The sequence below is a fragment of the Epargyreus clarus genome, unplaced genomic scaffold (genome assembly GCF_041222505.1).
Source record: "Epargyreus clarus isolate Ecla_fem2 unplaced genomic scaffold, WU_Ecla_fem_2.2 ptg000021l, whole genome shotgun sequence".
NCBI lineage: Eukaryota > Metazoa > Arthropoda > Insecta > Lepidoptera > Hesperiidae > Epargyreus > Epargyreus clarus.
The window spans coordinates 9,071,196-9,086,866 of NW_027332228.1; the positions used below are offsets into that span (position 1 = coordinate 9,071,196).

Below are 15,671 nucleotides of genomic sequence, written 5' to 3' on the forward strand. Positions count from 1 at the left end.
ACTCCCGGTTTTAACATTCAATATCGGTCGTAAAGGTTTGTCGGAGACCCAATGGGCAGTTCAAAAATATGGAGTGGGTATCATAGATTAGTAAAGATTACTCACTCCTAACAAGAAAATGTACCCAGTTTTGAGAATTGAAATAGTTGCGTAAAAAAGTTTTGCCACGTCTCCGTGCTAAAATATCCCTAAAATAATGCTAAAATATTTGAAATAATTATTTATTTATTACGTAAATTACGCAGTATTAGTTATTTATTCGTAAATTTTCTCTAAAAATGTTTTATTTGTCAAGAATTCAAAAAAAGAACTTACTAAAATAAGCCGTTTGTGGCTTCATTCAATTTCAAGGCGGCGTAGTATCTTTACTAATCTATGGTGGGTATGCTAAAATTGTAAAGAGAAGTAAATTAGAAGTCTAGTTCTAGAACATAAAAAAGAAATGCAACCAAGCATGAGCATAGTGACGAAAATCTACATAAATGACAGATTATAAAGCAAACGTGTATACGAGTACTCGTACTTACGTACCTCTATCGCAAATATAAATCAACATACGTACTAAGAATTCAAAGTATTATTTGTGGGAAAATTTCAAGAAAACAAACTTATTTTAATATTGTTTTAGTGTTACAGTATTAGCTTTAACATTTTATATGAGCTGCAAACAAAATAAATTGAACCAATGTAATGTTTAGAACACAATATTATTGTTCGGAACAATTTTCTTTAACGCATCTTATTCAAAAATACGAGTAGTTTAATAGTTTCGAATTAGTCACTTATAAAATGTTTGAATTTGGAATACCGTTAGAACAACTTTCGAATTATCTAATTATAGTACATATTATTTTTATTAATTATTTAACGTTATTTTCATGATGTGTTATTTTTATAATAATAGGTGCTCATTTATATAGTCATTGGCTAGTATGATTGTATGAGTTAGCATAAAAAAGAAAAAGAATGCTCTTGACGTTTGAGTTGTTTTTTTTTTCGCAGGAATAATAAAAATTGTAAATTGGATCAAGAAATAGTTTTATTCTATTACTACTGATACATTGACTGTTGAAATTAAATTAAACAAATCATTTTCTTCAATGGCAACCTAATTAACCTTAGGTAATCTTAATAATTGTAATGCTGCGATCACATCGCCGACTATACAGTGGAGAAACAAAATTTTTAGAAGAAAATGATACAGGTATAGTCCGCTCTCAATATAGAAATGAATCGCATCGCCATAGCAAATTGTATGAATACACCTGCTCGCAACAACTTCAGAGCGGACTAGAAGTTTGGCGCGGACTATATCTACTATCTATTATTGCAATGCTGCAAAAAGTAAAATAATAATAGTTAATAGTTGATTTTTTTAATAGTACGCTATATAAATACGATGCATGCTTCTTTTAAATGTATACCGCTAAATAAGTTTTCACTTATTGTTTGTCCTACTTAAACAAAGTAGAACGAAAGTATAAAGTACTTAGTAAGATTAAATGTTTATCTTAATAACTTTAGAGTTCAGTACGAGTGAAGTTCTACCCATTTCATGCTATGTCTACTGTATTTCAAACTTCCTAAACCACGGCCTCTGATTAATTAAAGTTCTTACAACCGCTGTTCCAGTTCTGAAAGAAAACTTTTTAAAATTTTTAGAGTTTCCATACCAAGCTCTGTTACGAAAGCTAAATTCTCGGTTTGCCCTTCCGTTAGTAGGTATATCGTTATTACATTTCAAAAGTATCTGTACCATAAGCGGTTAACGTTTTCACAAAATAGATTCGTATTTAAAATATATGCATTGAGAAAATTAAAATAAAGAAATGCCTTTCTCCTGTATTGCCTTCCTACATATAACAGTAATTATATGTAGGCTCGTGTAATCTACGTATCAACCTTACTCGTTCAAATTATAGTGCGAATACCGTGATGCAATTTCATAAAAAAATAAAACTTAAAAATAGAAATATTATAAAAATTAAAGCCTAAAGAACGAAAAAATAGTTTGTATACCTTACACCTACAATTCAAACTAGTTTTGGAAGCGACATAATTGGGGTAAAACTTAATTCTTATCACAAACACAATTACCAGCTACATCTATTTGTTACATTAATGATACAGTCTACTCAATGAAGTGCAAGGCACTGAAAGTGGGAACGATCCGTCAAGTTAAGCAATGTCGTAGTTTTGAAAGCGGCAACTTCCTTGATTCATGAGCGAATAAGCGCTGCGGGCAGCACAAAAGGAATAATAGCCTAAGTATATGAATTATGACCTGTCAAACTGTCGGTTGAAGATTCGAATTATATTCATCCCTTCAATTATTTTGAAATTATGAACGTATTTTAATGATTTATCGCTTCAAAAGGTATTGGAAATGATTTAATGATGAAGAAAAACTTATATTCAGCTCTTAGAAGTTATGTGAAATATTTCAATTCACACTTCACCAGGATGTGAAATTCAAGGCTAAGCTATTCTTATTCTAGCAGATTAGTGCCCTTACGTGGTGGCATTGGATGATGGTGGCGAAGTCGAATTGTCAATTTTTTACAAGATTAAGGTGCAATCAAGTATCCGGTGGCCGACAAAGTAAGAAGTCACTACCTTCCATGAGCTTCTGTAACCAGCTCTATACAGAACATGTGTTCTACTTGCCGCCCATCATAGATGCGCTCCTGAAAAATGTATTCGCCTCATACATATGAGGCGAATACATTTCTCCAGTCAGCCGACATCCACAATCTACCACCATAACACAATAAATGCTACACGCTAGAAATAGGTCTGATAGTACCTATACCTAACCTTCCGATTTAACCATATGGTTATGCCAACTTTCAGATTATTTCAGTCCGATTGTCTAACCAACAAAAGAAAACTTTTATCCAACAATTGACTAAACTACTGTTATTAAGCTACACTGTTATTATCATAACTACTTTCTTAAAAACTGGCTAATTCTGTCTACACGTTATCACTAGTTTTGCCATTGCACACTAACAATATATTATGGCTATCCTGATTTACAACAATCTGTTTCGTAACGTGAGTTTCGTAAATCCAGAATGAAGTATTCGAATGCTGAAATAAATGAAATATATTACCTACACTGATTCGCAACCATTCCATTCTATTGGAGATTACTATATGCTTTGTAGATTTCATATGATATTTAGGGCCTTCTATCTACAGATATGTAATATCAGACACGGGTAATGGGAGGAAATATCATATATTTCTAAATAATATTCTGACTGGCATGCCTTTTGTCTGAGCGGCTGTGTTACCGTTGATATAATACATCAATATACTTTTTAAAGGAGAATACTTTTTGTCGGCCACTTTCGTTTCCGACAAGCTAAATGAATCCTTACTCATGTTATTGATATAATCAATGTATCTATCTAGGATTAACATTTGATAATTTCTGCATACAAGATATTATCAAATTTCGAGGTTTTGTAGGCAACATTTAGATAAATTGAGTATTAAATAACATCACACGGCACTTACAAAACAATTATATTTAGCGTCCGAACTGTAATAGGAATATTTATATCGAAAAAATTATATTTAACGCAACAAAATTCTATTGTAGTACGTAACTGAGTCACATGTGCATTGATTGTAGATATTGGCAGCGAATAAGAAAAGTAAATACTCACGTGTTTATTCTAAAACATATTATATATGTAACCAATTGTCGTAGATACTCTATTTCTTTTAGCAGTCAACATTTTTGATAGCTATTTTTATAGTATCACTATGTAAAAGCTTTTGACTGGTTATTTGTGTAATTGATTTTATAATAGCCGTTTAAGTAGATAATCGATATAGTTTTTAATTGGAACTACTCGTATGACTTATTTATTACATACATACTTTCAACGTTTATAATTTCAGCAGTTTGAATCAATTTCAGCTATTGACAAAAAGATAGGATTAATTGACATTCCATTATGCAAGTGATTGATTATTTGAAACCAATTACTTAAATAATGGAATGGATTTCAGTAAATGAAGAAAGTTTATAATTCACATATAGAGTTACACTACATAGTTTTATAATTGAAATAAAGTAAACATATACAATTACCACAGACAGGGCCAGTGTTAGCATTCGTCAAAACTTTTAATAGCTTCTCCAATACATATTTATATTGAAAACCCCAGTCGGCTTGTTTACGTCAGATTCGTTTAATATTTACTCGTAAAAACGTCGATGAATGCGTCAATAAATCAATGAAAAAACTTGCCTGGTATCCATCGCAGAGATCTCCGGATGCGGAGATTATTATTGTGGATGATAAGACTCCTTTGTTCTTCAAAGGCCTCCTTGAAGCACTGTGCTAACAGAAATCGCATACAACGGACACATAGCTCCGCGCTGCCTTACAGCATGTTTGCAAACCGATTAGCACGCTTGTCCCCGCTCCCAAAGTTGACATTGGGCAGTAAATGATTTTTCAACCTTGCCGTGTTATATAGATTACTTCAGCAAACTTCAGTATTGGTTTTTATCACTTCACTTCGGAGAATACGAAAAATGCGCGAGACTCTGCCCCTATTTAGTCTTTGCTTAACTCAATCAATGTCACTAATTGTTTACACTAGGCTTTCACTCGACATACATTTTGTCACTAATACGACACATAAAACACTGTAATATTATGTAAACTGAAGTTGTTTGTTTATGTCAGGTCCGTGAACTACAGTTTAAAACTTTATAGCTACGCTTATGTTCTAGAATTTAAATTAATGCTAATTATGAGATTGATTAATTAGTCTAAAAAGTATTTTAATAAGTTGGAAATGTTTGTAAAATTCCGCGCGCCGGTCGGAAAAGCGGGGGAAAGTTTCCTCTGGAGACGTTAGAGGCGTAACGTCGCGACGCTGGTTCGGCGACGAATGCGCGCTGTCGCTCGGAGGCATGGGCTTCCACCCTTGATGAGAGCCCATGAAAAGGTTATTCATGTGTCAACACTGCACATAGTCGGTTTGATTACGACCGTGTAGATTAAGTGGGAACGGGCGTTGCATAAATACAGCTAGTTAGACGTAAATAGTGAACAATATGCACATGCAGATTTTTTATAACCCCCACCTTCTGGGGCTACCAGATAGTAATTTTGCTCTATTAAAAGTATGGAAAATTAATTACTTACTTACTTTAATTTTTGAGTAGTAGAACTAGAAGTGTAGTAGACATATACAATTTCGATTAAATTTAATTTAATTGATATAAATCTATCGCGATAGCATTTTGAGTCATGAAAATAAAATTTCTCTCTTACTCACATTACGTATAACTCTATCGTGTCATTGATTTATACACAGAAGGTACGCCTCAAAGTAAACATTAAAGTAAACCGCCATTACTGCTTGTTTGTTTAATAATGGCTGTTAAAATATTACTAAGTTGTGTACAAATATTTTGTATACAGTTTGACGGAAAACGTAAGGTCAGTTTTAATCATTTATGAATATCTTTCGCCACTTCTTATAAACTAGGCATTTCCAATAATATCAATTAATTGAAACTTATTTGTAATAAAGACCATGTTATCTATTTATACCCTTTGTATATAACATTCCATTATGAATAGTAGATTTTTCAAGAAGATAGCCAGAGTATGAAGCATCCCCAACGTCACATTCCACTCTACCTAGTTAAATGATGATTAACCAATGTTATAATACTTTCTATATTCAAGTTCTAAAGTGTGAGTGTTAAAGTGGTGAGTTCTAACGTAAGATGTGGTGGTTCAAAGACGAATATAAACTAAGCTCAAATAGATACTTAAATTCCTCTTTTAGATGGCTAATCGGGTATCGAGCCCTAAACCTTTTGCGCGTGAGACCAGTATGGTGAGTGAGGATACGCCACGACATCAACAGCTACTATAGTGAAAATACTATAGCATATGTGTAGTGACACATTTGTGGGTTTTCGCGATCAATCACGCGCAACCTAAGGACCGTTCCCGCGGGAGCACTTAGGGTCGCCCGGAAACGACATGTAGGTAAACAAGACAAAGGATATCAACCAGACCTTTATTACTAAATCAATGCCCATATCCAATTTCCGAAACAGATGTACAGTCAACTCCAGAAGTAAATGAGCAGATCAAATTTTAAAAATTACTATACACCCAAGCGTTTATAAATAGCTGAAAACCCATAGTATCATAATTAGATGAACATCGTAAAGCGTCAAAATTAGATGAACGCTAAAACGTCAAAAGTAGCTCAACACCGATATGTGCAAAAATCAATAATATGATATGACGTTGTTAAGCTACTTTTGCGAATGTAGTGTTCATCTTTTTAAACTTTATCCGTTCTTCTAATTATGATGCTAGTTGTGTTTAGTTACTTATGAATGCTTGGGTGCATAGGTATTTTGAAACCTTAATCTGTCCATCTACTTTTGGAGCTGACTGTATAAGATAGATATACTCAGTGACTGTATAAGATACATATATTCACGTGTACCACAAGCACGTTCGTGGACGTGCGCAATTTTTTCGTCAATTTCGACATTGTGGACGATATTGTCCACATCGCACTAATGCAACTACGATGATACCGTGCAGTATGAGAGGCCAGCTACGCTATACTTTACCACGATATACTACACAACGTACTTTTTTTTTTGTTTTCGAGGGGGAATCCTTCAAAAGGTACCCGACGACGTGGGAGCTATGCCGGGTTATGTGGGATTTTTACCGCACTAAAACCCCCCCGGTGGCCGTCCTCAGCGCTTGGTGGAGAACTCCAGGATCTCCAATAGAACACAACCGGAGTCCTCCGAGCGCGATGCCCAGCCGGGCTCTGCCCTGGGGGGAGCACTTTACGCTCCTCCCGCACATCTGGTGTTTACGACGGCATGCGACCACACATGCCGCCGTCCGGGGTTGCTCTCCGGACGGTTCGAGCTCCCACTCTCGCCGCCGGCAACCCCGGAAGCCCCCTTTTAGTCGCCTCTTACGACAGGCAGGGGATGCCGTAGCCCTATTCTAGTCCCGGAACTACAGGGACACTTCACAACGTACCTACAGTTTGCCTACATTTTGCCGCTTTCGTACGTGGTTGTACGTGTGAATAGGCACATAAAATTAGATCTAGTAATAGATTGTAAACACGTCTAAATTACGAGTATACTGGCATTTTAGCACTAGTTACGTAATGTTGCCGGTTTAGCAATTAATGGTGATAAAATATGTCGCCGCTGGTCATACATTTTCCAAAATTTTACAGCTGTTGTGAACAGTATTAGTATTCGTAACCATACTCGATTGGTTTATGTGCTTTCATTTGTATTCGTTATTGCGTAATCGTAGATTTTTATATAATTTCGAGGAGCCAAGATTAAAACGTAGTTGATATACTTATATAGAACTAGTGGTGTCCGCGGCTTCGCCCGCATTTTAATAAAATATAATGACATACATAAAACGGAAAAATTGTACCTGCATTGGAATGACAGTGGTGCTATCTGTCGAAAATTGGTCTTACCAACTTCCAAACCCTCGTGGGCTCTTGAACAACAACTTTGCTAAAGATCATCACTTGATCAAATGCATAGTTTCCGATTCTATAACTACTTACCAATTAATAATTAAAAAAATAAACTTTTTCCCACGGACTAAATTGTGAATGTAAACCATTCTCAAGTCCCCTTGAACACACACAACAAATTTCATCAAAATCAGTCCAGTCGTTTAGGAGGAGTTCAGTGACATACACACGCACATAAGAAATATATATATATAAAGAATATATATATATTACTCATTTTCTTCTTTATCTCCGTAGCCCGTAGTAATGCTACAGTATCTCTCGAGGTATTGTAATCATCTGGAGTCGTGAGTTGAGAATACTTCTTGGGCAGAGCCTGAAAGGAGAATCGCGCTAAGATGATTTCGTTGGAGATCCCGGAGTCTTTCAAATAGTGTTGAGGCTACGAAGAGCTTTTAATGCAGTAAGAATTTCAAATAGATTCCGTTGTCAATTTGTAAGTTTTTTTTCTTATAATATAGTAATAGCAGACGAGCATGCAGTCTACGTGATAGTAAGTGGCTACTGCTGCCCATGGACATCTGTAATCAACCCCAGATAGGATTAGATATCCCTATCTGAGATCGGCCTCAGATGCGGTGCTACCCATGAGGACTAAGCTGAAACGCCTCGGAAAATTATGTCTTCTTTACCACACCCTTGAAACTAGAACACATCAGCTTAGGCGCTGCTGTTATTAGGAAAAAAAAGATGTGGCGGTGGTGCCGCTGGAGTTGCACCACAATGGGCTCTACCACCTTCATAAAGTATCCCCGTCTATAAAAAAAACAGTGATAAGGCAGAATTACTCGAATAAATCCAAATAGAAAAGGCGAAAATCTATTACTAACACATTTTAATATATCGACCTTCGTTATTCAAGTATTACACAAAACAAAGAGTCACTTTTATTTCCTTTTTTCTCGTGGGTACTCCAATTTATTCCTAACTGTGGAAATATTGAAAATTTGGTTGAATGAACAATTGATATGATTCATTTTATTAACCGACTTCGAAAAAGGAGGAGGTTACTCAATTCGACCGTATATATATATTTTTTTTTTATGTTTGTTCGGCGATTTTTTCGCGATGCCGCGACCGATCGATATGATTCATACACCATTATATGCGGCTAGTTTCACAGGGGGTCCCATTTCGAGGAAATTTGAAAATTTCCGCCAGTTTTCCCGGAAAATTGGAAAAACCCGATTTCATATAAACTTGAATAAGTCGAGTATTTCTTAACCAATTTTAATTTTCTTTTTTTCATATGAAAGGGAGTTTCGTTGCGGTACTTTTCTACCTTAACATTAGTATGCTCTGATGATTAGAATTTAAGTTATGGGGTGGAACTCATGATCACTACTCCTGCTTTTTACATATTTTATGACAACTTACCTTCTGCCCACTCAATTCTCATGAAACTTAAAATGAACATTGGGTATCTAGGTTAACATGATATGATGGAAAATTTGACCTTCAACTCTTCAACCCTGGTAATGCAGAAGTGCCTCCTGCCTCAATCACAGAAGTTAGGCATTTGGAACTTAAGAATATTTAATAAAATCGTTAAGTTGAGATATACGATGGAAAATTTGACCTTCTACTCTTCAACTCTGATAATGCAGCGGTGCCTCCTGCCTCAACCATACAAGTTAGCCATTTGATGCTTATGAATATTCAATAAGGTTGATAGGTAGAGATATATGATGGAAAATTTGACCTTCTACTCTTCAACTCTGATAATGCAGAGGTGCCTCCTGCCTCAACCATACAAGTTAGGCATTTGGAGCTTACGAATATATGATGAGGTCATGAGTAGAGACATATGATGGAAGATATGACCTTCAATTCTTCAATCCTGATGATGCAGATGTGCCTCCCATGTAAAGTATATAGAATATACATTTGTTGTAATGAAGTTGCTAGACAGAGACATATGATGAAAAATTTGACCTTCAACTCCTTTTTCTTTTCTTAACTATTGAATTAAGGTAAATTGGACCGGTTCACTCGCAGAGTTTTACCACCTAGTTTGATTTATTTACTTATCTGTTCCTACCTAACCTAGCCAATAATTAGTATCTCATAAAGCCTCGCCTATAGTGTTTCGTATTGAATTGGTTAGGTTAGGTTGGAACATATAAGACAATATAAAACTAAGCGAGAAGGGCGCGGCAGCGCCCTGCGAGCGGGTGGGTCCAATCCGTATGAATTCAGACCTTACCTTTATTCATGATCACCTTTATACAATTTTACATAATATTAATACAAACGTCAGCATATCATCACTAAAAAGGGTGAAAAAAAAAATTTTAACAAAAAAATAAAACCGACTTCGATGTCACTACAAAGTAAAAAATAATTGAAATAAATGTTGGTTTAGTACATATTTCTGAAGTCGGCGCTCATATTGGACACGCTGTTTACGCTGTTATCAAACGAAATATATTGAGCGCCGACTTCAGAAATATGTACTAAACCAACATTTATTTCAATTATTTTTTACTTTGTAGTGACATAGAAGTCGGTTTTATTTTTTTGTTAAAATTTTTTTTTTTGAATGTTCTCTTATTAAACATCGTATGGAATTATTTTTATTCTATGTATATTATTTTCAGGAGTCCTGGACTAGGCGATCATATTATCGTATGTGTGTCGTTGACTTATTTTTTTTAATATAAATTGTCATCACTTTGCATTTTAGAATCATAGAACGGCTTGTGATCTCAAGATCGTCAGATCCTTAAACATACTTAGAAGAGCTTTCGTGGTCCATGCATATCTGCCAGGCCGGTCCATGCATCAATCCATTGAATCACGGAGTGTGGGAAACCGCCATGAGAAGTCGCAATGCACCTTTAATACCGACTCACGGCGGATACGGACTCGCCCACGCTACCGATACTCTATCCACGATGCGTCAGTACGGGCTGGTCCGTGCGTAACATCACAGACCGTGGGATGCCAGTATAGTGTCAGCTATTGTGACAAAAATATGTCGGACAAAATGTTTTATACATTTTTGTCCGAAATGTACAGACGCTACAGAAAATGTATGATAAAGTTTAGGCGTGAATTTTGTGACAGATGTTCACGTTACATCAGGTAAAATATGCCTGCCTGCTTCCATCATATAAAAAATAAACAATAGTTTAAAATATTGCAACAGACACGATTCCCGCTATTTTTAACTTGACCTACATATTAAGTACTTTGGTAATGAGAATTTAAGTTGAAATCGATAAGGAAGCAATTTATTCCGCGCAAAGTTGGTTAAAGTTAAGTAACGTTGCTAAGTAAAGTTGATTAAAGTTTAAGTTCATTACCGGACTAAGTAATGAATGTCTTCTGGTACTGAATTTATTTTTGCAGCTTTTAACAGTGAGTGAGTAGTATAAAAATATCACAATCTATAATTTAGTAAGTAATATAGTAAGTCGTGTCCTAAAAATAATTAATATACTTCCAATAAAGCAGGTCCCAAGTTTAATTTCTGGCAAACGTAATAAAAAGCAGTGATATTCTAGCGGTTTGGAACCCATAGATCCAATGTTCGAATCCCAGGCACGACTCAAACAATTTAGATCTTCTGTGTCTAAATGGGTGGGTCGTTCTGTAAGTCCATTGCACCTATAAGGAAACTTATATCAAATCCATTAAGGAATAAAGAAATTTAAGGAATTTTAAACTCATTAATGCAGATTAAAGAATCCGTTGGGCGGGATTCTATTTAAATACGGAATTTTCATGAGGTCAAAACTTTTAAGGTTGGTAACCTTAAAAGTTTTGAGTTCCTAATTAATTAACAAAATTTATAATGAATCAACTATCCACATAGTTCTTAAAGAGTGTAAAGTATACAAATTTGCTTTTGATCAGGGTTATGGATTTATAACTTTAAACTTTCTATTCTGAGAGGTGATCGATGTCCACCAATAGCCCAATAGAAGGTTGACAATGAATGAAAAATTGGTCAAGTGCAAGTCGAACCCGCACCCGGAGGGTTCCATACTACCATTTTTTTATTTCTAGTATTTGTTATTATAACAGCCATTGAAGTACATACATTGTGAATTTATGAAAATTGGAACTACCTATAACGGTTCAAAAATATCGAAAAATACCAGTTTATTGTATGTAGAATTGTAGACCCCTTTTGTACGGAACCCTAAAAAGACTATCTAGGTTTTGATGTACTCTTGGTTATATTGTCATCTCTTCATGTTAAACCTGTTATAACTAAAGTTTGTCTTTGCTTTTAACAGTTTTGGGACAAGAACAAAGCCATTTAGTCTGCGCAACGCGTTTCAGGACACAAAACAAGAATGTCTTTAAGTTGCCCTAACTCTGATGTGCGCTCTACAGTGTACACTCTACGAACTTTAACGAGAACATTGAACAGACTTTTCGTATTATCTTTGAGGTTTACTGTATGAGGTTGTTTAAGGGTAAAGATACGATCATTGTTAGCACATTACAGTCTCTTTGATGATTCTCGTTTCTTGCCATACAATACTCTATATGTATTTTTATACTTTATCTGACATTACTACATAGAACGTAATTTATACAAGGTGATACAGCGATATCTTTTAGAAAATATTTATAGAAGATGACGATGGTCATGGAGTAGTGGTACCTAGACTCTATTACAGAAGAAAGCTATCAAATGTACAAGATTTCTACTTGTACTTACTTTGAAAATATCTGTTTACAGTCATTTTTAGGAATAAAACCAAAGTTGCACGCAAACCGTCACAATATAAACAATGTAAACTTCGGATGAAGTTAGCGTAATAATATGTAGAGATTTTTACACATATTAAGGGACCGCGTAATGTTAGGTTAGGTTAGAACCTACCTTGTCCCGGGAGTAGAATAGGGCTACAATATCCCCTGCCTGTTGTAAGAGGCGACTAAAAGGGGGCTTCCGGGGTTGCGGACGGCAAGATTGGGAGGTCGAGCCGTCCGGTAAGCAACTCCGGGAAGGACGGCGGTGTGTGTGGTCGCATACCGTCGTAAACACCAGACGGTGTGGCGAGTCCTGGAGCTCACCTGGGTGGAGCCCGAAGGGGAAACGCGTACAGAGGACTCCGGTTGCGTTCCGTAGGAGATCCCGGAGTCCTCTTGGCAACGTAGAGGACGGCCACCGGGGGGGTTTTAGTGCGATAAAAATCCCACATAACCCTGTGTCGCTCCCACGGCACCGGGTACCTTTTAAAGGTTTCCCCCTCGTAAACAAAAAAAAGGTTAGAACCTACCTTGGACTATATAAGTTTGACGCCATTTTAACGGATGCAACAATACGGAGTTACTGTACCAACACCTCTTTCTTTTCTTTTTTCGGTTCTTTTATATTAATAACGTTAAAGAAGTATAACTTCTTACGTGAATACATAAGAACACGTACGATTTTTCAACACACACGTGCCTTAATACATGTGACATGTAACGTTGTAGGCCAGAGTTAATTGTTTGAAGAACAAATATGATAAAAAAGAAAGAAAGGTGGAAAAGGACGTAAAATTGTTTGCAATGTTCAATCCATTGCTTCTGGTGTAATTTTACTGGTCTGTTTATCAATTTACCAAATGGGTGACTCTGTTTACTGGACCTTGTATTTTACCGGATCGCCACAATAAATCCACGTTTCGTTTCCTTTTCTGTTTCTGGGTCGTAAATATTATTTTAACTGGTTGAGTTTCAGAAATATTTTTCGACCATCGACAATCCGTATCTGAGTTAGTATCAGTACCGAACAATGTAGCCATAACTCGGTGGGTATTTGGGCAACTACGTTTTGTCCGAATACTCGAGGACTGTAATGTTTTTGAATGCATGTACGTATTTTATGTATGAATGACCTATACTTTGTTATGGTTTATAGCCTAAACGACATAACACATCGTCTTCAACGTCATTTAAATATGTCGTGCTTCACATATTCCTTTGAGCGTATCATTATGATATATTTAATCTTAATACACTTAAACGACATTAGCATTTTCTATTAAGAATATCTCAGAAATGTAATAAAGTAGACTAAGATAAATTACTGAACTTTAACTTATTATACATAAACTAGCCGATCCGGCAAACGTAGTGTCCACATAAATAAAAAAAGGTTAAGGGTGAACAACCCTTATAATTTAGGGATATGAAAAATAGATAGTAGCCGATTCTCAGAACTACTGAATATGCATATAAAATTTGGTGAAAATCGGTAAACCCGTTTCGGAGGAGTACGGTAACTAACATTGTGACACGAGAATTTTATATATAAGATAAAACATTGCATTGGAATCAACCTTTTAATTTAAATTGAATCAGAAACATTGTTTACGTGGTATATTGGAATTTTGGGGGCTTATAAATCTATTTTCGGTGGCCAACGTAAACCTCTACTTACCAACAATGATGTGTGTCTGTCATAACGTATTTGGCACAAATTGACATGAATTTAAAGAATTTTGATGATTAAGTTGTTGGTAAAATAAGTGTTGGTGATAAGTTGCCAAAAAATTGGCCAAGGCTGTGTTTATTAATAATAACATTTAATTTTATTCTTTTATTATTGCATTAACTTGTTAGCAAAGAAATTTATTATTGTACAATCAAATCGGATTAAATTTAACCCCTGTACTACTTATAATTTGTACGAGTAAAATTATAATTAGTAATCAAAACAATATCATGCATTCGTTTGACTTTCATTAACAAATCCATTAACTTTAAAGTATTAGCATTACCTATTCCAGTTTTAATATTCTGTAAGCCTAAAATCCATTTGTAAATAATCATATTATTTAATTTTCAACTGAGTTGGGTTGATATAAGTATTGAGCCATTTTACCTTTCTCTGGGAACATTGTAGCGAATTAACCGTTTGTTTACGTTTGTTTAATTTTTGAGGCAAACATTGTAGTATAATTGTTGTTTTAATAACGTAGTAGGCTATTGAGACTTATTTAAACGTTTTCTATATTGTAATACTGTGCTTAATGTACCATTTTATAGATACAGTACTGCTTTAATGAATATAATAAAATTTAATTCGTTATATGACAAAGGGTATAAAACTCTTTGAGGTAGAGTCGCCTTAAGTTCGAATATTTCAAACAAAAGGTTATTGTTGCTGGTTATTTTTTATGTCATTCTTAAAATATGTCACAAAAACTAATATCTTCTCTTTTTAAGTTCACAAGGAATTGGCATAATGTTAAGGAACGAAAATTGCAGCTTTATATGTTTTGTTTGTTTTCTTTTTAAGGCTATATTAAAATTGCCTTTTTTTATAAGAACTTACTCTCTTTTTAAAGTATTTTATGATTTTAATGAATGCTTTAATGCAAAATCTATTCAGTTTGATTTTCTTAAAAAAATGGAAAACAATATTATATAAAACGGCGCGAGCTATTATTTTCAAATAATTTTAGTTAATTTTGAGTTGAAGCTTAAATAGCTTTCTATTCAAATTACTTCATTACTAATTATTTTAGTAGACTATATTTTTGGAGCGGGTAACTCCGGATGGGGTTGCAAGTGTCGCCTTTTTGTTATAAGAACTATGATTATTGTTTCGTTTTTGAGAGTGAGTTGACAATTGACGTTGATGGCGTGTCGACTTGTAAATCCATCGGCTCCGAATTTATTATTGATTGAATGAGGCTCGGCGATCTGACATATATAAAACGAATATTACCTTTATTAACGAACATATTTACATATATGAAACTAGATGGCGCTGGTTACAATCAAATGCAGATAATTTATGTGATACAATGGCGTCCGCAACCTTCGCCCCCCGCTTAACATTTGTGTTACTGCTTCATGTATCTTCTGTCCCTTAAAATACACTCCAATCTATTTCCCAACCCCGCTAAAAGAACTTCAAAAACAATTTGAGTAGTAAATGTTTAGAATCCATGCTTGACCGGCGGACGCAATCAATTCAACTAACTGGTTAATTACGTGTTCTAATAAATAGCGGATCGCATAAAGCAACATGTGTCTAGCGGTTTGTGCTAATTTTATCTTCTGTTGTCTTAAATGTTTGTATTACCATTTTACGACTTCGCGCTTTGTAATTTTCGTAG

The 15,671-nt window shown here is 35.0% G+C and overlaps 1 protein-coding gene across 1 annotated transcript in view; it reads right to left on the reverse strand.

Moving 5' to 3' along the window:
- The window catches only part of NGR-A23 (neuropeptide receptor A23), a 94,747-nt gene extending 89,841 nt beyond the window's left edge, over positions 1–4,906 (reverse strand). Inside the window, exon 1 of the mRNA XM_073084242.1 lies at positions 4,269–4,906. Within this exon, the coding sequence (XP_072940343.1) occupies positions 4,269–4,279 (11 nt within the window). The 5' untranslated portion in view covers positions 4,280–4,906. The remainder of the gene's footprint in view (positions 1–4,268) is intronic.
- Positions 4,907–15,671: the final 10,765 nt, after the last annotated feature.